A 26,833-nucleotide genomic window follows, 5' to 3' on the forward strand; every position below is an offset into this window, starting at 1 on the left:
TCACTGCAGGGGCCCCGAAGCTAACTGCTGCTACCGAGTGCTGCTACCACAGCAGTGATCCGGTGCCAAGGTCCAGAGCTTACGGCAAGGATCCGGTGGAGTAGTGGGTTCTAGCCGTGTTTTGGTGGAGTCCGGGTGAACAACTGAGTAGGCCGGGAGGTGGGCCTCAGGGATAGCTTGGGTACTGGATAACTCGGTGGGTGCTTGCTAGCTGTGAAGATCAGGAGTAATGGTCCAAGGATTACGGCAGGAATCCGGCGTTGTAGTGGAGAGACAGTCCGATACTGGTAGGCTGGCGAGTATTATCCAGGCAAAAAAAAAAGGGCTGGCATCTGTGCAGAAGGTAAAGGCCGCTAGCAGTGGCTAACAATGACAAAATAGCTTGTAGCTGGTTAGCTTCTGATGGCTAGGTGGTTCTTGCTATAAGGTCTAAAAATTTAAAATAATAGCGGTTCCGTATCACATTGGGTGAGGCAGGTTACCGGAAGGTATAATTTTTATTAAAATGGAAAAGAGATTGAAAATGAATTGAAATATATATAATATCTAGTCCCACCCATTGGAATACTTTTTTCCCATAAGTATTTGGACAAATTAAAGTGTATTAAAGTTGTCAGCAGTTTAGTATTTGGTCCCATATTCCTAAACAACATCAAGCTTGTGACTCTACATACTTGTTGGATGCATTTGCAGTTTGTTTTGGATACTTTTTTTGCCCAATAGGAACTGAATGGTGAAAAATGTATTGTCATTTTGGAGTCACTTTTATTGTAAATAAGAATAAATGTTTCTGAACACTTCTGCATTTTTTTTAAATATATGTTTTTAACCTTTATTTAACTAGGCAAATCAGTTAAGAGCAAATTCTTAATTACAATGACTGCCTGGCTTTAGGCCTCCTGTGGGGATGGGGGCAGGGATAAAAAATATCCATGAATGTGAATGGTACCATGATTTATGGATAATCATAAATAAAGATACGTGAGAAAGTTAGAGAGCAACAAAGATCATACCCCCCAAAAAATGCTAACCACCCGTTATTGGTAATGGTGAGGTTAGCATTTTTTGGGGGGGGTTTAACTTTCTCACTCATCATTATGACAGGTGACATTCTGTACTGTCGCCTCATATGAAACATTTGATCTAAATTCCAAAATGCTGGATTAAAGAAACTAATTTACATATTTTTGCATCGCTGTCTAAATAAATATAGGGTGGTGTATAGTATATCAATTCATGTCTGACTCCTCTGCATGGATGTCTGTGTCTGTCCTAGAATAGTGTTTGCCAAACCTGGTGTGCTAGTTTATAGATCAAATAGTTGGAATGGCTGGAGGTATTTGAGAAGAGGCTTGGGAAACACTGTTGTAGAATGAATGTCTCTCTTTAAGCCTTGGATGGTAATAATTGAACTAAATAAGTAATAACAAATCTTGCTCTGCCTGTGAACAGGACTTTGAGAAGCATGAGAGCATGGAGTATACGCCTCAGAAGAAAGCCTTCTTCAAGCTGAAAGACTGCATCGAGCTGTTCACCACCAAGGAGAAGCTCGGAGCTGAGGACCCATGGTGAGACTTAACTTCATATTGTCAAAGCTAATAAAGGACATAATGAACATTTAAAAGAATAGTTCACTCAAAATAAATAAAAATACATGTTTTAACATGATATTAATCTCCATTCACCCAGAACTAAAATCTCCTGTAATTTGATCAGATGTGTAATTGATCCTGTCTGTCTCGGGTAGTACTAAGAAAGTATATGCTTTTTTATAAATGTTTTATTGTCAAATCAAATATAATAATTCATTAATCTATCCCAGGTACTGTCCAAACTGCAAGGAGCACCAGCAGGCCACTAAGAAGCTGGACCTGTGGTCTCTGCCTCCTGTCCTGGTGGTCCATCTGAAACGCTTCTCCTACAGCAGATACATGAGGGACAAGCTGGATTCACTAGTTGATTTCCCACTCGGGTACGGTTTTGACCAGACGGCCATACTTTTCTGTCAAAACAAGCTATAATGTCAATGAACAAGTACCATTGTGAAAGTAAAAACACTCAGCTGTTTCCCTATGATTAAAAGGGATACTTCTGGATTTTGTTCTACCTCCCCAGAGTAAGATGAACTCGTGGATACCATTTTTATGACTCTGTGAGCAATTTGAAGGAAGTTGCTAACATGCATGCCCATACACTTCGTCATTGTGCTGACGCTAGTTAGCATTTGCTCGCGAAACTACCTCTAACATCCTTCATACAGGACACAGACATAACATTTTTATCCACAAGTTCATCTAACTCTTGGGAAGTATTTAAAGAGCCTCATTGCTAAAATCCAGAAGTATCCCTTTAAGTTGTAAGACACTTATACAAATGTTAAATATCTCTTGAAGAGAAAACAAGGAATGCTCCCCCCCATGAATGGTTATTTTGTGTGATTCTTTCTCCAGTGACATGGAAATGTCAGAGTTCCTGATCGACCCTAATGCTGGTCCCTGTCGCTATGATCTCATTGCGGTCTCCAACCACTACGGAGGCATGGGAGGAGGACACTGTAAGTCTGATTTTAAGTATTTTTATTTGACAATTTAGTCATCATCACTAGAAGTGCAGACAACTTCATTTGAACGTAATGTGTGTTCAAAATGATAAATTCAGACATTGCTAGCCACAGTCTTATCCGAGTGTATTCAAACAAGGAAGTTTGAATTAAGAACCAACAGTCTTAATTCCATGCTTGCTTTTAGCAGACAAATGCTCATCTTCTCATCTTGTCTTTGGGACACCTTAGATACTGCTTATGCTAAGAACAAGGATGATAACAAGTGGTACAACTTTGACGACAGCAGTGTCTCTCCAGCCAACAAAGATCAGATAGTGGTGAGTTCCATGGTCCTCCAACATCTTGTCAGATACACAGCACTGCCCAGTGTGAATTGAATGTGCACTTCATGTGTGTGTCTGTTCAGTCCAAAGCAGCGTACGTGCTGTTCTACCAGCGCCAGGACACAGTGAATGGAACAGGCTACTTCAATCTGGACCAAGAGGAGGAGAACAGAGAAGGGGAGGAGGAGAGGAAGAGCGTCCCCTCATCCCAGGGGGCCTCCACTTCATTCCAGAATGACGAAGAAGATGTAAACGACAATGTCATCATGAAAACCAACTGAGCTGGAGAAAGAGACAGAGCGAGAGACAACAATATCCATCCTAAGCCATATCGACAGACACAGAGCAGTGGGCCAGGCCTGAGGCTGTGCACTGACCTCTGACCCCATCCATTCCTACGAAGAGTGGGCTACCAGGGGAAACTATACACTGAGAAGTTTGTCAGTGCTGGAACACCCAAGCAATATTACTAAAGAAATCAGGGCCTATAGATATCTGTGGCCTGACTGACCGGTCTTATTCGTATCGCAGTGAGTCTTCTCCATGTCCATTCTACATGAATCATCCACTCTGGAGGAAAAAGAAGTCAAGCTCTGTTCTGATTCTGAACAATGACATCATCCTGAAATCTAATGGATCCATTAGAAGCGTTAGGAAGGCCTGCATTACGAAGTTCAGTTCGTCATAGAATCAAACACAGAATGTCACAGTGCAGTGGAGTTGCTGCTTTGGCGCTTCGAACCGATACTCCCTCCCTCCCACCCACCTGCTTTAATTTTGTTTTTGTTAAGTTTTTATTTTTTTGAGAGCGCAAATCATTAGCATACCATTTTACCATTCTTTTTAAGCTAGGCCTTGTAAATATATATTTTTTAATGAACACTGAATTATTATTAAGTTTTAATGATGCGCTGAAGCCTTTTTGGGAATTCTTTCTAATACTTTTATTTTGTTGCACAATCACCTCTACCCCCATTTAAAAAAAATAATGAATCGTATATTAGTGCCACGTACTGCAATTGCTTTACAAATTACTCTGAGCCAGGGTCTTCTCAGTTAAAATGCTTTGAATGCTGCCTTTTAAACACTGGTCAACAGAACACACATCCACACATAGTGACTCTGCTCTGTGTAGAGTAGGAGTGCTGATCTAGGATACTTTTTGCCTCTAGGATCATAATGAATAAGGTTATATGGACAGGGAGGGACCTGATCCTAGATCAGCCCTCCTACTCTGCTTTGTGTATGTGAGGAGGAAGAGCAAAATACACTTCATAATGTAAAACAGGCAAACCAGTCATGTGGTGAACTTGCATTTTAGACACAACTAATGTACACAATATAAGCCTTATGATTAAGTTCTGTTTTTTTCTTCTGCTGGTCCTTACAATAAGTATCCTCCTAGCCACATGAAGTCAAGTTCCAGAAACAACCCCTAGACACTTTTGTAGATCTGAAATGATCAGATAGGTTAGGTGAATTTTTCACCCCATTTCGCATACCTATCACATGACAAGGTGGAGCTACTACCATATTGCTCACATCCAATTCTTTCAGATCTGCATAAGTGATTAGGAGACGTGTTTGCATATTAGGTAGGGGCTTTTCTGGGACAGAGCCACCACTCTTAGGCTGAATGTTGCATTACTAGCTTTACATGGCTTGAACCTCTCCTCTGCTACCTGCTCCTTCTAGAGGCTTTTTGAGATTATGAATATTGGTGATACATTAGATTTCTGTTTCTTGGTTGGATCACCTCAGCCTTAACTCTTAATCTCAGATTGTAGTCTTTAGCACATTATTACGTCACGCTGTCTGTGCATGGCCCCGAAACACACACACACACACACACACACACTTAAACAGGACACAGATACGAGCTGAAACTCATTCATACACTCACAGTAACACTTACACACCCTCAAACCTATCTTTGCTGTTCCCAACAGAAACATACATGAATAGCAACCGCTGCTACCGGAATTCAACCATTTAAAAAAAAAAAAAAAAAAAAGGCAAACGCAAGAGCTCGAATGTATGCTGAATGTGACTGATTTGAACTGATCCACTTGTAAGGCTGTTTTTTTTTTGCCTCATCTTTTCTTGCTTTGTTTAAATGTGAGGGGGGAAATAGTAGGGGGTTCATTACCTTTGATAGAAATACCTGGGTACTGCTGTATGTGTCCACTCTTCCAAGGGAAAATAATGCTTCATTGTGGTTGGAGCATGTAGGGAGGGAGGGATGGGTGGAGGGTAGTATTACTGATCAGCCTGAGTGGGTGAGATATGGTGATTACATATAGGATATATAATACTGTACATAAGAGTTCACTCTGAGTGCACATTTGATAACATTTATTTATATGTAAGCATTTAATAAAAAAGATATATATATATTTAAAGACCTTGGCACGACCGACGATGTAATAGGGATTTGGCTTTATAGTCCACAAGTTCAGGGTTGTGTCCGAAATAGTGCTCTATATTTTGGACACACCCAGAATTCTTGCCTGTGCTCTTCTCTTCTGGGGGATTGAATATTTTTTAAAGAGCTATTGTTCTGACTTTTTTTGTAAGGTGAATACATTCAGGCATCCTTGCGTGACAGGGTTTCCAGGTTTGGCTGCGTTTGAGTTAACTTGGGTTTACATTTGAAATGCGCATGTGTATTTATACACAAACTTCAATAAAGTTGTGTAAAGTCCAGTACTCATTTTTTTTCTGTAAACTATTCTGAATTACCAACCTTAAGGTTGTGTATAGATGTAGATATAGATGTAACTTGATTGATAATGACTCTGATTGGGTATTCGTGCCCTAAGGAGGTAAACGTATAACAGGAGCATTCCTGGCTCAAAAGAGAAATTGGAAATAGAGGCCCTCTTGTGGTTGAAGCTGGATCATGACTGGATATTATGGTCTATTCATACTATACTAAAACATATTTTGTCGGAGATTATTAAGTGTTGAAGCTCAGCACAAACATGGATGACCATTTGTCTAACTTGATTATTTATTAGAGACTTCTTCAGAATGCGTCTGGCGCATTTTAGAATTTCACACAAAATCGCAATGGCCAACATTTTGCGCATGAATTGAAATACTCCCTTTCCCACAACCCAATACGAATGGAGCTGTTGTGCGGTGCTTTACACCCAGTTTGACGTTTCCCGCAGTTGATCGCATACTCCTTAATTTTCCACACGGATCGCGGGAAGGAGCTGAAACATACTGATATACTATGCGGGTGCGCGTGGCTGTGCTAGACTGAATTGCGCGTGTATTTTTCTTAAAAGCTCGACCGCACAGGTAATTGTTCCGCCTTTATGTTTTCTTTACAGGGGAGATGGTTGGCTGCTTCTTGCACCGAAAATACGGTGTACGCACAAGATAATATTGCATTGCTGGGCTGGATCAACCAATCACAATTATAAGGTTGTTTTGTGTGTATGCCATTTAACTGTTCTTAATTATCGGATTGTGATATAGCTTTGTTGTAAACTATTAAGCTATAACGGTATTCAATATTCTCCCTGTATTAATTCCTACGGTCTGTGATTTGTCGTATCTTTCATTCGGGACCCCAGGTAGGCTGACGCGATTGAAAACGGCACGTGGATGTTCAGTAGCCTATCAAATCAATCGTTGATAATGAAATATACCTCTGGATAAAAAAGAAAGACCGCTACTGCTGTTAATACACAGTCAAACGCTGTATAGTCTAGGTCTAAAACGAGAACTTGGCCGAGACATGATGCAAAGTCCAGCCATGTCACTTTAGGGGAAGGGCAGTGAAGTCAGGAGACTGAGTTGCTCGGGACTTGGGTGGGGTTTCAATTGTGTTTTACGCATGGGACGTGTTGAATGACACAGGTACTGTATATGACGCACCATCATGGAACAGTTCATTCTCATGGTCATTCTGAACCATTTGGACAGGAGGCAGACACACGGATGACAGAGCTGGTTCGTTAGTTCCTTTCCACTGTGCTCCGGCTGAGGTAGTAGTTTGTGCTGTTGGTCAGGTTGTGACATGGCCCGCTGTGGAGATAACTGTGCAAACTACTGCCTTGCTGGCGCTGGTGATATGCACATCAAGATACCTGGATTATTATTTTTCTTGGAGCAAAAACATGTTTGGATTAAACCGATCCAAATTACTTTTTGGCATTCTGAGTAACTGTAACTTCATTACCATTCAAGTAGGCCTGTGTGTGTAATTTGTAGGCATATTCATGACAGAAGTGTTAGCCTATAGATAGGTACACTATATATACAAAAGTGTATATACACCCCTGTAGATGACTGGTGTATAAAATGTAGGACACAGCCATGCAATCTCCATAGACAAACATTGTCAGTAGAATGGCCTTACTGAAGAGCTCAGTGACCTTCATTGTGGCACCGTCATAGGATGCCACCTTTCCAACAAGTCAGTTCATCAAATTTCTGCCCTGCTAGGGCTTCCCCGGTCAACTGTAAGTGCTGATATTGTGTAGATGTCTAGGAGAAAAAGCGGCTCAGCCCTGTAGTGGTAGGTCACAAGCTCACAGAACGGGACCGCAAAGTGCTGAAACGCGTAACAATTCTGTCCTCGGTTGCAACACTTACTACCGAGTTCCAAACTGCCTCTGGAAGCAATGTCAGCACAATAACTCTTCGTTGGGAGCTTCATGAAATGAGTTTCCATGGCCGAGCAGCCACACACAAACCTAAGATCACCAGGCGCAATGCCAAGCGTCGGCTGGAGTGGTGTAAAGCTCGCCGCCTTTGGACTCTGGACCATCTGGCAGTCCAACAGACGAATCTGAATTTGGGCGATTCCAGGAGAATGCTACCTGCCCCAATGCATAGTGCCAACTTTAAAGTTTGGTGGAGGAGGAATAATGGTCTGTGGCTGTTTTTCATGGTTCAGGCTAGCCCTCTTAATTCCAGTGAGGGAAAATCTTAATGCTTCAGCATACAATGATATTCAATGATTCCGTAAGGAAATCGTTTGTCGAGATCGGTGTGGAAGAACCCCATTGAACACCTTTGGGATAAATTGGAACGCCGACTGCGAGCCAGGCCTAATTGCCACAAATTCAGTGCCTGACCTCACTAATGCTCTTGTGGCTGAATGGAAGCAAGTCCCTGCAGCAATGTTCCAACATCTAGTGGATAGACTTCACAGAAGAGTGGAGGCTGTTATAGCAGCAAAGGCTGGATCAACTCCATATTAATGCCCATGATTTTGGAATGAGATGTTCGACGAGCTGGTGTCCACATACTTTTGGTCATTTAGTGTAGGTGGTTGTCATCATCACCAACTTGAGCACTTGTTTTTCTAAATAAAGTATAAATATTAAAACTTGCCGTTAATTTAACATTTATAGTACTATTTTGCATCATGTATAAAGACTAAAAGAGCCATTTTTATCTAAGCCTACTGGAGTTGTAGCCTAGACCTTTGATCTGATTGCCAGAGTTGTTTTAATACAAGTTTTTCATGTTAGTCATAATTCTCTCATGCAGTGTGTCTTCAGGTCTTTGTCACGCAAATAGTAGGGGAATAATCACATCACAGATGAAGAGGGGAGTCACGCTGTGTGCTGTCAGGAAATGCCATTAGAGAGGAGATAGTGTTACCCTCCATTTAGGCAGCCTGTGTAGTATTTCTCATTCACCCAGGTGCTCTAGTTATTCACGGAGAGTGAGAATTAATGAAATAGCAATACTACTACTAGGCCTACTACACATCAAATCACTTTATTTTACAGAGAGTCAATCCTGCCAGTGCATCGCCTGGTCTCATAGAGTAGACATAACATAGCAAATGTAAATCTGGGACACTCAAAATAGTATGATTTGTAACCATGCCAATGGCAAAGACGAAAGTAGGGTAGTTGGTCGGGGCGGATGGATGGGTGTAAAACATGAACGTATAGCAATCCAAAGGTTGTGTGTTCGAATCTCATCACGGACAACGTTAGCATTTGAGCTAATTAGCAATTACTTTTTGGCTACTTTACAACTACTACCCTTCCCCTTACCTAACTCTTAACTCCTAGCCTAGCTAACGTTATCCTCCCTGCTAACAGTATTCGTAACATATTGTATGAATCCCTTGATGGCCCTGAAAGAACTTCACTGGATATGTAACCTTGAAACCATATATCCTGAGGCTGCATTTATTGTAGCTGTGGATTTCAACAAGCTAATTTGAGAACAAGGCTACCCAAATTCTACCAGCACATTGATTGTTGTACCCGCTCGAGCAAAACACTTAACCACTGCTACCAAATCTGACCATGACTCCATCTTGTTGCTCCCCTACTATAGGCAGAAACTAAAACAGGAAGCACCCGTGCTTTGGTCAGACCGGCGTTGGATAGACCTATCGGATTCCACACTTCAAGATTGATTCGATCATGTGGACTGGGATATGTTCTGGGTAGCCTCCGACAATAACATTGACGTATAGCTGACTCGAAGAGTTTTTATTAGGTTGTGCATTGGAGATGTTGTACCCACTGTGACTATTAAAATCTTCCCTAGCCAGAAACTGTGGTTTGATGGCAGCATTCGCGTAAAACTGAAAGCACGAACCACCACATTTAATCATGGCAAGGCGACTGGAAACATGACCGAATACAAACAGTGTAGTTATTTCCTCCGCAAGGCAATCCAACAACCAAAGCGTCGGTATAGAGACTCGGTCGCAATTCAACGGCTCAAACACGAGACGTATGTGGCAGGGTCTACAGACAATCACGGATTACAAAAAGAAAACCAGCCCTGTCGCGAACATTGACGTCTTGCTCCCAGACAAATTAAACAGCTTCTTTGCGCGCTTTGAGGACAATACGATCATAGTCAAGGATCATATCACCTCCACATAGCTACCTAGCTATGTAAACCATGCCCCTCTGCGAACGTTCCTTTTGCGATATTGGTTACAATGCGGTACCTAATTTAAATTGGTCAATTAAAATGAGAGGATTTTGTGATGTCACAAAAATCTCTTAATAATCCCGCCTCCTGAATCCAAATGGGGGAATGGACCAGTAACTATATAATCAAACTTTATCAATGTAGAAGCAACAGTCATTTCATACTTTGGTCATCCTACTTTGATCTGGTTTCATCCAAGTATCAAAATGTGATTTTGACTGCAAGACCTTTAAGGCCTGTTCAATGAGTTCCAGCGTAAACTTGCCATGACTGACAACTGCATAGCAGTTTCATTGCTTTTGTTTTGGTGATGTTAGAGGTATAACTGCGAAACCACATCGTCCATAAAACCTACCCGCGTTAGAAGTTTGAGAAAGTGTAGGCTACATAGAAAGTGAAACTCATTAAACAAATTAATAAGGATTGATATCAGCCTAAATGAGGTGTAGATTACAGCACACATTTGAATTTGTAACAAGGCTGCATGGGATTTATACTAATGCGACTCGTGCATCCAATGGCAATGTCTGCGATAGGTATAACGCCGGGAATCACTTGCTGATTTGACAGCTCCAATGCAGTTACACCTCTAAAATCATCTAAATAAAAACCATGAAACTGCTATACAGTTGTCCGTTATCGTGGGTTAAGGCAGATTTGATTGAAAATAGTCCTAAATTTACCACATGGTCTACTGACGGGTAGACAGCAGGCAAGAGCCAGAACTGAGTATCTTATGTTCGGAAACCATCTTTGAGCACTGCATCTGTGAACTTGAGCCACTATCAACAATACATCAAGGGCGACAATGTCACCAAATATGTAATGTAACATGTAGGAAATGATATAGTATGTTTACATCAATTAATGTTTTATCATGGTATGTATGAAAATATATTTTTTTAAATGTGCAGTTTGACATGTGGATTATTGCCACTGAATTGAAGGATCAAGTGTGACGTACACAGTATAAATACATCCTCTTATAATATTGAAAGTGAAATACACAGAATTGCACAAACTGAAGTGGCAATTGTGTAGGCCAACTTACTTAATAATCCATGGAGTATATGAAACCTAAAAACATCCTTCAGTGAAGAGATCTCTTTTCTTTGGGTTCTGTCTGAACTACTATCCCTAGCTCCAGCTCTTTCCCAAAGCAAGCAGCATTACATACAAATAAACATCTTGACCATCATCAGCCTAAAATAATGATCTAACAGGGTGACAGGGTGATTAACAGAAAGAAATACAGCTACATCAGATTTGTAACAGAACGTGGGTCTTGGTCTCTGAGTACATTGTGTGAGAGTTCTGATTTGTTTTTACACAAATGAGAAAAACAAGATCAAGTCATACAGAAACAGTACCATAGTGAACTATTGCACCTTGCTCAGTCAGATACAGAATCTATTTTCATTACATAGGCTACATCAACAAGTCAAAAAAATTTGATCTTCACTAAGTTCAGCCTCCCTTTCCATTTGAGATGTTTGAGAAAACTACATAAAGAATACTTTTAGTAGAAACCATTTTCTGCCAGACAAACACCTGTCTGTACTGAACCTTGGTAGGTCTGGAAGAAATACTGTACTTCAGGAAGTGACTCCTCTGAAGCCACACTAGGGCATGGTCAGGACAGTCCAGCGTCACATGACTGGGATGTCAGGTCACAGAGAGTGAGAGAGAGAAAAAAACACTAACTGCCTGCTGGTTGAGGAGGGAGCCTGCTCCATTCAAGGCCTTGTAGGTGGTACTAGGGCTGGCGGTTTCCGTACACCAGAGTGATGATGTAACAGGAGATGTCGTCTCTAGATCCCAGACGTTTGTTAGTGATCCGCCAGCCTCGGTCCTTCAGTACTCCCTTCGCTCTCATCACTAGATCCTGAGCAGCCATTGTGTACCTGGTCACATACAGTGAGGGAAAAAAGTATTTGATCCCCTGCTGATTTTGTACGTTTGCCCACTGACAAAGAAATGATCAGTCTATAATTTTAATGGTAGGTTTATTTGAACAGTGAGAGACAGAATATCAACAAAAAAATCCAGAAAAACGCATGTCAAAAATGTTATGAATTGATTTGCATTTTAATGAGGGAAATAAGTATTTGACCCCTCTGCAAAACATGACTTAGTACTTGGTGGCAAAACCCTTGTTGGCAATCACAGAGGTCAGACGTTTCTTGTAGTTGGCCACCAGGTTTGCACACATCTCAGGAGGGATTTTGTCCCACTCCTCTTTGCAGATCTTCTTCAAGTCATTAAGGTTTCGAGGCTGACGTTTGGCAACTCGAACCTTCAGCTCCCTCCACAGATTTTCTATGGGATTAAGGTCTGGAGACTGGCTAGGCCACTCCAGGACCTTAATGTGCTTCTTCTTGAGCCACTCCTTTGTTGCCTTGGCCGTGTGTTTTGGGTCATTGTCATGCTGGAATACCCATCCACGACCCATTTTCAATACCCTGGCTGAGGGAAGGAGGTTTTCACCCAAGATTTGACGGTACATGGCCCCGTCCATCGTCCCTTTGATGCGGTGAAGTTGTCCTGTCCCTTTAGCAGAAAAACACCCCCAAAGCATAATGTTTCCACCTCCATGTTTGACGATGGGGATGGTTTCTTGGGGTCATAGGCAGCATTCCTCCTCCTCCAAACACGGCAAGTTGGGTTGATGCCAAAGAACTCCATTTTGGTCTCATCTGACCACAACACGTTCACCCAGTTGTCCTCTGAATCATTCAGATGTTCATTGGCAAACTTCAGACGGGCATGTATATGTGCTTTCTTGAGCAGGGGGACCTTGCGGGCGCTGCAGGATTTCAGTCCTTCACGGCATAGTGTGTTACCAATTGTTTTCTTGATGACTATGGTCCCAGCTGCCTTGAGATCATTGACAAGATCCTCCTGTGTAGTTCTGGGCTGATTCCTCACCGTTCTTATGATCATTGCAACTCCACGAGGTGAGATCTTGCATGGAGCCCCAGGCTGAGGGAGATTGACAGTTCTTTTGTGTTTCTTCCATTTGCGAATAATCACAGAAACTGTTGTCACCTTCTCACCAAGCTGCTTGGCGATGGTCTTGTAGCCCATTCCAGCCTTGTGTAGGTCTACAATCTTGTCCCTGACATCCTTGGAGAGCTCTTTGGTCTTGGCCATGGTGGAGAGTTTGGAATCTGATTGATTGCTTCTGTGGACAGGTATCTTTTATACAGGTAAGAAACTGAGATTAGGAGCACTCCCTTTAAGAGTGTGCTCCTAATCTCCGTTCGTTACCTGTATGAAAGACACCTTGGAGCCAGAAATCTTTTTGATTGAGAAGGGGTCAAATACTTATTTCCCTCATTAAAATGCAAATCAATTTATAACATTTTTGACATGCATTTTTCTGGATATTTTTGTTGTTATTCTGTCTCTCACTGTTCAAATAAACCTACCATTAAAATTATAGACTGATCATTTCTTTGTCAGTGGGCAAACGTACAAAATCAGCAGGGGATCAAATACTTTTTTCCCTCACTGTACATGAAGTGGAGGGGTGTTATGGCAAAAATGGTCCACCGTCAATCGTTGTATTTGCCTTGTTTGTAAGATGTTGGATGTTCACTCATTTTACAGTTTTATGTCAAGCAAAAATTGGACAGAAAAAAAATTTGCTAAGAAAAGTTGGAGGGCCAAATAAAACCACCACGTGCCACCCACCAGTTGTGGAACCCTATTGTACACCTTCACCTGTAACAAAGAGGGTCTTATTCAGGAGGGTACACCATAGAAAAACCTCTTGCAGAGACAAATGTCATGACAGTGGTTCATTAATCACTACCAGTAATCTTTATCATATGCCTCGCAGTAACCTTTATTATACACCTCATCCCAGTAACCTTTATTATACACCTCCTCCCAGGAACCTTTATCATTCACCTCCTCCCAGTAATCTTTATAATACACCTCCAAGTAATCTTTATCATACAGCTCCTCCCAGCTCCTGGAAGTCGAAGTCAGGTTAGGATTTACAAACCATAGACGTAATCCATACGCTGGATCACATATGAGTATCATAATCCAGCATTGGGAGATTTCTTTGGATGTGCACTCAATAGTCTGCCTCATAGAATTTCATATATAATTGAATAGGATCTCTGAGTCTGGTAGCATTATCAGACAACCTTGGTTTGACCATGACAGAGGAACTATGGTACTGTACACCCTGATCCCATAGTGTATGTGCTTTAGCCAACTCTTCTATCGTCATACCATACAAGAGTGTGGGAGCAGGCTACTGTAGACCCTGAAGCCATTCTCTCTGCCTTTTGAGATAAAGACGATAACACTGTATAATAATGGCACCATAATTAACATGACATCTAAGTGCCTTGTACATATTCCATCATACAGTACTGTACACTACATAACCAATATACGTTCATACATTCACAGCAGAGAAAGTAGGAAAGACGTGGGGGTGGGGAAGAGAGGGAGAGAGCGAGTGAGAGAGTGTCCTCAATGAAAAAAAGGAAGTTCAACTTGTTGAGGCAGCCAGATGAACCCTGGCTGAACTGCCTGTGTAATGATTAAAGATCAAAAGAGCTGAACATTGTCAAATTGAATGAGACAACTCAACGAATGGACTATGAGTGAGATGAAAGAGCTGGGACACTACCAGAGTCAGGGGGGCAAAAGTACTCCAGGAACCAAGCATGGCCAAAAACGTTATGCATTGCTCTTTCCTTCCTTCCTTTCAATATTTACCAGTCTGATAACTTTTGTCTTTACTCACTGTTACAAACCCAGTTAGCCAATCCACTGAAAAAACTACACTTTCACTCGGTCTAGGGTAACATACGCCTAGTTACTTGGATCATAAACTGAGCTAAATGTGTGCACAAGACGTTATCTGGATATTAGATAGTGTATCTGGGTAGAATGGTGCCAGAATGCTACACGCAGTGTTCCAGAATTGTATTTACCTCTGGACAGCAGGACAGGAAAGGCTTGATGTAGATGTTGGTGTCGTGGACTTTAAGATTGTGGTCACCAAGGCCTCTGGTCGCTCATATGGTGGCCATCACCCTGGCCTGACGAAGAGTCGTAAAGACATCAGTTAGTATACTATTAAACTAAGATATAAAATCAGTTTTTCCTATGTAATAACTATTTTATAAGTCTGTTATAAATTCTGTTCATATCCACATTCAAACACAGACACGCACACACACTCCCTCTCATGCATGAGACACATACAAAAATAACCGTTTTCCCTTCGCCATAGACAGGGGGAACCTCAGGTCCATCTTCTATGGTTTTATAAGCCCTGTGTGGAAAGAGGAGACAATGTTTTTTTATTTCATGGTTTATAGCGCTGAGCATTACACACACTGTATTTGATGAGCCTCAGTAGACCTGTGCTGAAGGGAGGAGAGGGAGAGGGAGAGAGAGGTTGAGAGAGATTAATAAAGAGAGAGGAGACAGAGAGAAAGAAGGCACAGTAAAAATCACCTGAGAACGAGGGAAGCAGATGGAGACCTCAGATCTTTCAAACATGCTACAGTACCTGTTTTTCCTTCTCTGCTTCATAACAGGCCAGGGAGCCATTCTGGTTCTTCAGAGTCAGCAAGTTCATGACCCTTCCTCTAGTTTCACATACACACACTGTAAAGGGGTTGCCGTGAATTTGACAGTCATTTCCAGGAGGCTCATTAGCAAGTAAGTTACTGTATTTCATATTGCAGTACACCTATTGTAATCTAAATACACTCAAAGCAAGCACTGTGTAATGACTCGCATTACAATACTGTAGAATTGACTATTATACTGTAAAAGGTAAATGATGCCATAATCCTAATAAATAAATGGATGAAATTAATTGAGGGTATGGTGTTTGTATGATATTGTTGATAATACCCCAAATTGCGGGTAAAACATTTTAAGGCCCCCCAGGAGGTCAGAGCCCCTGGGCACATGCCCGGTCGGTATACGGCCATAATTACTACAAGTTTAGATAGCTGGCTAGACTAATTTACCAATCTAAAAGTTGTTAGTTGACATGGCAAATTGAGTGACTGTCAGTGACTGACAAAAGATAAAAACTGCTGATGCACAACCAAATTTAAGAAATTGCACCATGTATATTCTACAATTCTAACTCTCAATGGGGGCGGCTCGTCAGTAAGTCCAGGATCTAGTTGCAGAGGGAGGTGTTTAGTCCCAGGGTCCTTAGCTTATGGATGAGTTTTAAGGATACTATGGTGTTGAACGCTGAGCTGTAGTCAATTAATTAGCATTCTCACGTAGGTGTTCCTTTTGTCCAGGTGGGAAAGGGCAGTGGGGAGTGCAATACAGATTACATCATCTGTGGATCTGTTGGTGCGGTATGCAAATCGGAGTGGATCTAGAGTTTCTGGGATAATGGTGTTGATGTGAGCCATGACCAGCCTTTCAAAGCAGTTCATGGGTACAGACGTGAGTGCTACGGGTCAGTACTCATTTAGGCAGGTTACCTTGGTAACTTTCATGTGCAGTAATATCAGACTTGTATGTCATCTGTAAATACGAATAAAATTGTTAAATTATGAGCCTAGTTGGGTTAGCCACAGAAAAAGGGGCAACCTTCCCGCTAGCCATGATTCACTGAGAAAATGAGTGGGCTGCAAATGCCGAGAGATGAGTTTGGATTGGTCGGTGTTTTATCTTGTGTCTATAAAATGAGCTGCTCGTACTGTAGTTTCTTTTTTAAAGATATGTTAGTCATGGAGAACTGCAAATATGTTGCTACTGCTCTCAATAACATTGCTGCCCTGAATTTATCAGACGCTATCGACAAAGGTCAGTGGGAAAAAGTTGTGATGGACAACTTTCTGGACGACGATTGTGCCATGCTATGCTGACTCTCTCATTTCATAACACGTTTTGAAATCAGTGGAACACAACGGGCCTAACAAGCTGTGCAAACTAAACGGAAACAACACAGGATGTCTTATAAAAGGGATTGCAGTCTGCCATGAAGCTTTCATCTATGTATACAGGTAAGAATCTAGCTACAGATTCAGATATTATACGTTTCTAATTTTGTCCGAAAGGTGTTTTCATTGCAAGCTAAAGCTTGCTGTTAGCTAGCCACCTGGAGTTTGATGTCTGGCTTGCTAACTAACAATGAACCCAACGTGAATCTTTCATCCATGTATACAGGTAAGAATCTAGCTACAGATTCAGATATTATACGGACTGAATACAGCTATGTAGACCACCTCAAGATAAAAATGCAATATTTAATATCGGAAAGTTAGACTAAATATTAGCACTACACAATCTGGTGGGTAATAACCTTCAATCTGGATAACAACACAAAACAAATCATAAGACTAGAGAAATTTATCAACAAATATTACGAAAACAAGCAACACCCAAACATGACGGAGAGTAAGACAGGGGAACCTATTTCAAAACTAAAACGTGACTCTTCTACAGACAATTGAATATTTTCACCATTGGGAATGGCAAAGGTCAAAACCAATAAATGACAAACTGGGCATACTTGCACTAGTCAGTAAGGATATTAAAGAGTTGAAGGCAAACCTTGAGATGAGTGATGAAAAAGCTGCGACATTGGAGAAGGAAACAAACAAGCTAAAAGGGACAGTCAATAAGATTGAAACAAAGTTAATGAACTTAAAAAGGAGAACACCGTTCTGAGAGAAGCCTTACTTGACATACAGACTAGATCCATGAGAGAGAATCTGGTACTTACAGGTATCCAAGAGAAAGAAGGAGAAGTTCCTGAATCTGTAGTTAGAGTTCCTCCTTACAGCGCTTCAGATTCCACGCGAAGCTATCGACAACATCCAACTCAAATGTTTACACCACTTCGGACAGAGAGAGCAAAGGTATGAACGCCCAATCGTTGCCAAATTTGCTTCCTTTAAAGATAAAATAATGGTTAAAAGCCTGGGTAAAAGACTTGCTGGGACCAAAATTGGCAAGAATGACCAGTTCCTGAAGGAAATTGCAGAACGGCGTAAAGTTCTGTATCCAATTTTCTAGGAAAATAGATTTAAAAGGGAATTGAGTAACTCTCGTCATCGATAAACTATATATTGATAACCAGCTGTTCAGGGACACAAAGACTACTCCATGGCTATTTTAAAAATTACAAAGTTCTTATAGACGAGGAAAATAATGAAACACAATTCTAGCCTGGTTATGGATTGTAATAATACAATAAAAAATATATTTTCTATATATCTTCAAATAACTAATTGGAACACAAAAGCACTAATTCAACATGGTGAAGATAAAAACTCAAACAGAAGGCACAGTATGTGTGGATGGTGTGGTGTGTTTTTTTTATGTATGGGAAAGTGAATTATGAATTATGTTGAGTGAGAAGGGAAATGGTTGCATATCTCAGAACCAATGTATTGCTGTGAGCGGGGGTGTGAGAGACCTTTCAATGTTGTTCAGATGATGGATATACTTTTTATAATGAATTATGTCTTATTTATTGTCCTATCATGGTGGAACAGTGTTTTAAAATAAATTATACATTTCATTTATTTATTGTCCTATCATGGGGAACTAAATTTTTTAAATAAATTATATATCTTATTATTTATGATCCTATATTGATGGAACGGTCCACAACCCTATACGCTAGACACCCACCTGAATGACCCAGATACTAAGGAGAAGTCTCTAACTGTTTTATGGGCCTGCTGTAAGTGGTCTGTATGCAGCAAAAAATGCGGTCAGAGACCTAGAGCAGCACTGCCCCCTCAACATTCGGAGCCTGCTTGGCAGGGTTGGTCCTGCAAAGCCAAAGCCCCCTAAAGGGAGAGCATACTATACAAGGAAATTCTCAAAGCTGCTAATGAGAACCTTGACGACCTTGTATCTAGCCGGTGGGGATTCCGGTGGGGTGCCCCCACCCAGGCAGTGGCAGTGCTGGCAACACTAGCTGCAGTAACCCATGGGGAGGGGGTCACACTGACATTCAGAGAGGGTGTATATTATTGTGGCCCTGGTGGCACAAAATCAAAAGTCTGACTGCATGGAGGTGCTTGGGAATATGGTCAATACGGGGGACCGTGTTGTGGGTGTTTCAGGGAAAAAGTGTACATTTGACCTCCATCTAGGATGTGGCAATGGTTAATAAAATCTCTCAATTTCTTCCCATTTTTTTGCACAGTCTTGCAGGCCTTCTCATACAGCTGCAACTGTATATGCATTCATAATTCAAGACCTTTCTTGAGTTGGGCTCTGGGATGGTGCAACTGTTGAGAATGTGAGCCTATGATTGTGTGGGGGAAAGGGTTGAGTTAACAGTAATTTTGATCCAAATGTGCAAATTGTCCAAACAGATAATAAAGGTAGATGGATTATTTTAAATATGTTATTGGACAATAAACAGATATGGCTTATTAACCTATACGGTCCAAATAATGATGATGATCCAAGCTTCTTTGAAAATATATAAGAATTTATCAACTCTACAAGCAACATTAGACTCTATTATTATGGTGGGAGATTTTAATACGGTCTTAAATACCTCTATGGACCGGAAAGGAAATCACACTACAAACCATCACCCTCAGGCACTTAAGGAAATCATGAATGTCATGGATATATTGGAATTAGTGGATATATGGAGACTTAAATACCCTGACCAAGTGAGATATACATGGCGGAGGCTTAATCAAGCTAGTCGTCTTGACTACTTTCTTATACCATTCTCTCTGGCACCAAAAGTTTAAAAAGTGTTGATAGGGGACAGAATGCAGTCGGATCATCACATAATTGGCATATATATTACTCTTACAGAATTTCCACGTGGGCGAGGATATTGGAAATTTAATCAAAGCCTACTAGATGATAAATTGTTTAGAACTAGGACAGAAGAATTTATAACTGACTTTTTCAGACATAACATAGGTACATCAGATCTCCTTATTGTATGGGACACTTTTAAATGCGCCTTTAGAGGCCATGCAATTCACTACTCATCTATAAAACAAAAGCAATTTAGAACAAAAGAGTCCATATTAACAAAGGAAATTGAAGGACTAACAGTACAGTTAGATAGCAATAAAAACTGTACCATAGAGGCACAGAATAAGTTGGAGGAAAAACAAAAAGTAAAGGAGGAACTTATTCAAGAGTTATAAATTATAAAAAATAAAGCTAACTGGATGGAATATGGGGAAAAATGCACCAAATTCTTTTTCAATCTTCAATATAGAAATGCAACCAACATATTTTTTATTGAAACTTGTTACAAATGATGGAGTCACGCATGATTCACCAAATTATATTTTGAAAGAGGAAGTAAAGTATTTTAAGAATATGTTTTCGTTTCAGTCTCCTCCATCTCCACTAACGGAAGCTAATTGTATGGATTTTCTTCCTAATAATAATGTAAAATTTACATCTGTACAGAAAGACTCATGTGAAGGCCAAATTACAGAGGAGGAACTTCTTTATGCAATTAAAGCCTTTAAGGCTGGGAACTCCAGGGCTGGATGGCATACCAGTGGAAGTATCTAAAACCTTTTTTGATATACTCAGAGGACCATTATTAGCTTGTTTTAACCACTCCTATATAAATGGTAGATTATCAGACACGAAACAAGAAGGTCTGATATCATTATTACTGAAACAGGATCCAAGTGGTATATATAAAGATCCAGTCCATAAAATAAAATTGAGACCTCTTTACACTTCAGTGTTGTGATGCAAAATGCTTGGCGCATAGAATTTAGAAAGTATTGTCAGATATTATTCATCCTAATCAGACAGGTTTTTTACATGGACGATACATTGGAGATAATATAAGACAAGTACTGGAAACAATAGAATACTATGAAATATCGGGGACACCAGACCTGGTTTTTAAGGGATTAGAAATCCGTGGCTTAAAAACTAAGGTGTCAATGTACGCTGATAATTCATGTTTTCTTTTAAAACCACAATTAGAATCTCTCCATGGCCTCATAGAGGATCTAGATACTTTCGCTATCTTCTCTGGATTACAACCGAATTATGATAAGTGTACTATATTATATATTCGATCACAAAAAAATGCAAATTTTACATTACCGTGTAGTTTACCAATTAAATGGTCTGACGGTATACAAATCCCAAAAGAAAGAAATGAACTTCAATAAATTTTTATAGAAAGTTAGCAAAAATAGATAGGTATTTTCCTTTCCATGGAAGCAAGATCTTGTCTGTTTGTGGAAAAATAACCTGATTAACTCTTTAGTCATATCACAGTTTACCTATTTGCATATAGTTTTGCCTACACCTGCTTTTTAAAATATATTAAAAAAATATTATTATATATTAAAAATATTATATTCAATTTTATTTGGAATGGCAAGCCAGACAAAATTAAAAGGGCCTATTTATATAAAGAATATGAATTCGGAGGGCAGAAATTATTAAATATTAAAGCATTAGACCTCTCACTAAAGGCATCAGTCATACAAAAGGTATACTTAAATCCAAACTGGTTCTCTAGTAAATTGGTAGGAATGTCTCATCCTTTGTTCAAGAATGGCCTTTTTCACTTTATTCAGATTACACCAGCTCAGTTTTGGTTGTTTGAAAAGGAAATAATCTCCAAAATATTGTTATTTTTTAAACAAGCCTTAGAAAGTTGGTTGCAATTTCAATTTAATCTACCTAAAAAGACAGAACAAATAATACAACAAATATTGTGGTTAAACTCAAATATACTAATTGATTAAAAAAATAAAAAATTGTGAATGATATCATAAATAGGACTGGTGGAGTTATGTCACACATGCAGCTAACCCAGACATATAGAAATGTCTGCTCTACCCAAAATTACAACCAACTAATTGCAGCATTACCACAAAAATGAAAGAGGCAAGTAGAAGGGGGAAAAGTAAGGAACTTGTATGTCTGCCCAGTATTAAAGAACATAAATGGTTAAAGAAAAGTGTGATAAATAAAAACATATACAAATTTCATTTAAGGACCAAAAAACTGACAGCTTTGCCATATAAATTGCAAAATAGTTGGGAAGAGAATTTCGATGTACCCATTCCATGGCACATGGTTTATGAATTGATACGCAAAACAACGCCGGATTCAATACTTCAAATTTTTCAATTTAAATTACTATACAAAATTCTTGCAACCAATAGAATGGTATACTTTGCTGTGAGGAGGCAGAGTCATTAGATCATTTATTTTGGAACCGTCCATATGTAGCTTGTTTTTGGTCACAGGTCCAGGTATGGCTGAAGAATTGCAACATTTGCCTAGAACTAACTCTGCAGATAGCAATACTGGGTGATTTGAAAAGTCATAGTCAATCAATCAATAATATAATAATTATTTTCGTTAACAAAAATGTATCTGTAGAAGCTATGATATTAGAAAGGTGAAGCATCACAGCACAGTTGAAAATAATATGGCAAATAGAAATCCAAAATGGATGGTGTTAATTAAGAGATCAATGGGAGGGGTTGACTGGAGTTGAAGGGTGGGACTAATAACAAGATAACCAATGTAAAACATACGGGGTGTGTAAAATATATATATTTTGGTTCAGAAATTCTGTGAAATAGCACAGTTACAAATAGAAATCAAACTGGATGGACATCAGAAATAGAGGAAGAACTAAAAACAAACTAAATGTAACTATTGTAAAATAGATTGTCTGTAAAATGTGTATAAGATGTATAAACTGAAGGTAGAAGCCTAAGTGTTATTGTTTATTAGTTTACTACAATTGGGGGAGGGGTGGTAGGGTTTTCAGGTAATAATAAAGGTATATTCTAAAAATAAGTATGTATATCTATATAGGTATGTGTATGTATATATGTGTATATGTAAGCATATGTGTATGTATGTGTATATATACAGTGGGGAGAACAAGTATTTGATACACTGCCGATTTTGCAGGTTTTCCTACTTACAAAGCATGTAGAGGTCTGTCATTTTTATCATAGGTACACTTCAACTGTGAGAGACGGAATCTAAAACAAAAATCCAGAAAATCACATTGTATGATTTTTAAGTAATTAATTTGCATTTTATTGCATGACATAAGTATTTGATCACCTACCAACCAGTAAGAATTCCGGCTCTCACAGACCTGTTCGTTTTTCTTTAAGAAGCCCTCCTGTTCTCCACTCATTACCTGTATTAACTGCACCTGTTTGAACTCGTTACCTGTATAAAAGACACCTGTCCACACACTCAATCAAACAGACTCCAACCTCTCCACAATGGCCAAGACCAGAGAGCTGTGTAAGGACATCAGGGATAAATTGTAGACCTGTACAAGGCTGGGATGGGCTACAGGACAATAGCCAAGCAGCTTGGTGAGAAGGCAACAACTGTTGGCACAATTATTAGAAAATGGAAGAAGTTCAAGATGACGGTCAATCACCCTCGGTCTGGGGCTCCATGCAAGATCTCACCTCGTGGGGCATCAATGATCATGAGGAATGTGAGGGATCAGCCCAGAACTACACGGCAGGACCTGGTCAATGACCTGAAGAGAGCTGGGACCACAGTCTCAAAGAAAACCATTAGTAACACACTACGCCGTCATGGATTAAAATCCTGCAGCGCACGCAAGGTCCCCCTGCTCAAGCCAGCGCATGTCCAGGCCCGTCTGAAGTTTGCCAATGACCATCTGGATGATCCAGAGGAGGAATGGGAGAAGGTCATGTGGTCTGATGAGACAAAAATAGAGCTTTTTGCTCTAAACTCCACTCGCCGTGTTTGGAGGAATAGAAGGATGAGTACAACCCCAAGAACACCATCCCAACCGTGAAGCATGGAGGTGGAAACATCATTCTTTGGGGATGCTTTTCTGCAAAGGGGACAGGACGACTGCACCGTATTGAGGGGAGGATGGATGGGGCCATGTATCGCGAGATCTTGACCAACAACCTCCTTCCCTCAGTAAGAGCATTGAAGATGGGTCGTGGCTGGGTCTTCCAGCATGACAACGACCCGAAACACACAGCCAGGGCAACTAAGGAGTGGCTCCGTAAGAAGCATCTCAAGGTCCTGGAGTGGCCTAGCCAGTCTCCAGACCTGAACCCAATAGAAAATCTTTGGAGGGAGCCGAAAGTCCGTATTGCCCAGCGACAGCCCCGAAACCTGAAGGATCTGGAGAAGGTCTGTATGGAGGAGTGGGCCAAAATCCCTGCTGCAGTGTGTGCAAACCTGGTCAAGAACTACAGGAAACGTATGATCTCTGTAATTGCAAACTAAGGTTTCTGTACCAAATATTCAGTTCTGCTTTTCTGATGTATCAAATACTTATGTCATGCAATAAAATGCAAATTAATTACTTAAAAATCATACAATGTTATTTTCTGGATTTTTGTTTTAGATTCCTTCTCTCACAGTTGAAGTGTACCTATGATAAAAATTACAGACCTCTACATGCTTTGTAAGTAGGAAAACCTGCAAAATTGTCAGTGTATCAAATACTTGTTCTCCCCACTGTATATATATATATATATATATATATATATATATATACTGCTCAAAAAAATAAAGGGAACACTTAAACAACACAATGTAACTCCAAGTCAATCACACTTCTATGAAATCAAACTGTCCACTTAGGAAGCAACACTGATTGACAATAAATTTCACATGCTGTTGTGCAAATGGAATAGACAAAAGGTGGAAATTATAGGCAATTAGCAAGACACCCCCAAAAAAGGAGTGATTCTGCAGGTGGTGACCACAGACAACTTCTCATTCCTATGCTTCCTGGCTGATGTTTTGGTCACTTGAATGCTGGCGGTGCTCTCACTCTAGTGGTAGCATGAGACAGAGTCTACAACCCACACAAGTGGCTCAGGTAGTGCAGTTCATCCAGGATGGCACATCAATGCGAGCTGTGGCAAAAAGGTTTGCTGTGTCTGTCAGCGTAGTGTCCAGAGCATGGAGGCGCTACCAGGAGACAGGCCAGTACATCAGGAGACGTGGAGGAGGCCGTAGGAGGGCAACAACCCAGCAGCAGGACCGCTACCTCCGCCTTTGTGCAAGGAGGTGCACTGCCTGAGCCCTGCAAAATGACCTCCAGCAGGCCACAAATGTGCATGTGTCTGCTCAAACGGTCAGAAACAGACTCCATGAGGGTGGTATGAGGGCCCGACGTCCACAGGTGGGGGTTGTGCTCACAGCCCAGCACCGTGCAGGACGTTTGGCATTTGCCAGAGAACACCAAGATTGGCAAATTCGCCACTGGCGCCCTGTGCTCTTCACAGATGAAAGCAGGTTCACACTGAGCACATGAGCACATGTGACAGACGTGACAGAGTCTGGAGACGCCGTGGAGAATGTTCTGCTGCCTGCAACATCCTCCAGCATGACCGGTTTGGCGGTGGGTCAGTCATGGTGTGGGGTGGCATTTCTTTGTGGGGCCGCACAGCCCTCCATGTGCTCGCCAGAGGTAGCCTGACTGCCATTAGGTACCGAGATGAGATCCTCAGACCCCTTGTGAGACCATATGCTGACACATGCACATTTGTGGCCTGCTGGAGGTCATTTTGCAGGGCTCTGGCAGTGCACCTCCTTGCACAAAGGCGGAGGTAGCGGTCCTGCTGCTGGGTTGTTGCCCTCCTACGGCCTCCTCCACGTCTCCTGATGTACTGGCCTGTCTCCTGGTAGCGCCTCCATGCTCTGGACACTACGCTGACAGACACAGCAAACCTTTTTGCCACAGCTCGCATTGATGTGCCATCCTGGATGAACTGCACTACCTGAGCCACTTGTGTGGGTTGTAGACTCCGTCTCATGCTACCAAATCAAATCAAATCAAATTTTATTAGTCACATACACATGGTTAGCAGATGTTAATGCGAGTGTAGCGAAATGCTTGTGCTTCTAGTTCCGACAATGCAGTAATAACCAACAAGTAATCTAACCTAACAATTCCACAACTACTACCTTACACACACACACAAGTGTAAAGGGATAAAGAATATGTACATAAAGATATATGAATGAGTGGTGGTACAGAACGGCATGGCAGATGCAGTAGATGGTATAGAGTACGGTATATACATATGAGATGAGTACTGTAGGGTACTGTAGGGTATGTAAACATAGAGTGAGAGCACCGCCAGCATTCAAAAGTGACCAAAACATCAGCCAGGAAGCATAGGAATGAGAAGTTGTCTGTGGTCACCACCTGCAGAATCACTCCTTTTTTGGGGGTGTCTTGCTAATTGCCTATAATTTCCACCTTTTGTCTATTCCATTTGCACAACAGCATGTGAAATTTATTGTCAATCAGTGTTGCTTCCTAAGTGGACAGTTTGATTTCACAGAAGTGTGATTGACTTGGAGTTACATTGTGTTGTTTAAGTGTTCCCTTTATTTTTTTGAGCAGTGTATATATACAGTGGGGAGAACAAGTATTTGATACACTGCCGATTTTGCAGGTTTTCCTACTTACAAAGCATGTAGAGGTCTGTAATTTTTTTATCATAGGTACACTTCAACTGTGAGAGACGGAATCTAAAACAAAAATCCAGAAAATCACATTGTATGATTTTTAAGTAATTAATTTGCATTTTATTGCATGACATAAGTATTTGATCACCTACCAACCAGTAAGAATTCCGGCTCTCACAGACCTGTTAGTTTTTCTTTAAGAAGCCCTCCTGTTCTCCACTCATTACCTGTATTAACTGCACCTGTTTGAACTCGTTACCTGTATAAAAGACACCTGTCCACACACTCAATCAAACAGACTCCAACCTCTCCACAATGGCCAAGGCAGAGAGCTGTATAAGGACATCAGGGATAAAATTGTAGACATGCAACAGGCTGGGATGGGCTACAGGACAATAGGCAAGCAGCTTGGTGAGAAGGCAACAACTGTTGGCGCAATTATTAGAAAATGGAAGAAGTTCAAGATGACGGTCAATCACCCTCGGTCTGGGGCTCCATGCAAGATCTCACCTCGTGGGGCATCAATGATCATGAGGAAGGTGAGTTATCAGCCCAGAACTACACG

General features: G+C 40.8%; 1 protein-coding gene and 1 long non-coding RNA gene across 7 annotated transcripts in view; one reads left to right on the forward strand and one right to left on the reverse strand.

The window, feature by feature from the left end:
• Positions 1–26,833, reverse strand: part of LOC139534105 (uncharacterized) — a 982,995-nt gene that overhangs the window by 698,223 nt on the left and 257,939 nt on the right. The window lies entirely within an intron of this gene.
• LOC139534104 (ubiquitin carboxyl-terminal hydrolase 15-like) overlaps positions 1–26,833 on the forward strand; it is an 85,222-nt gene that overhangs the window by 51,267 nt on the left and 7,122 nt on the right. For 3 of the 6 annotated variants that reach the window (XM_071332872.1, XM_071332866.1, XM_071332869.1), the window contains 5 exons: positions 1,453–1,568; positions 1,823–1,972; positions 2,451–2,554; positions 2,792–2,880; positions 2,970–10,730. In XM_071332872.1, the coding sequence (XP_071188973.1) occupies positions 1,453–1,568; positions 1,823–1,972; positions 2,451–2,554; positions 2,792–2,880; positions 2,970–3,167 (657 nt within the window). In that variant the 3' untranslated portion in view covers positions 3,168–10,730. Of the gene's footprint in view, positions 1–1,452; positions 1,569–1,822; positions 1,973–2,450; positions 2,555–2,791; positions 2,881–2,969; positions 10,731–26,833 lie in introns of those variants that run through there. The other 3 variants (XM_071332870.1, XM_071332867.1, XM_071332868.1) reach the window with 3 other exon arrangements.

The sequence above is a fragment of the Salvelinus alpinus genome, chromosome 11, assembly GCF_045679555.1.
Source record: "Salvelinus alpinus chromosome 11, SLU_Salpinus.1, whole genome shotgun sequence".
Lineage (NCBI taxonomy): Eukaryota > Metazoa > Chordata > Actinopteri > Salmoniformes > Salmonidae > Salvelinus > Salvelinus alpinus.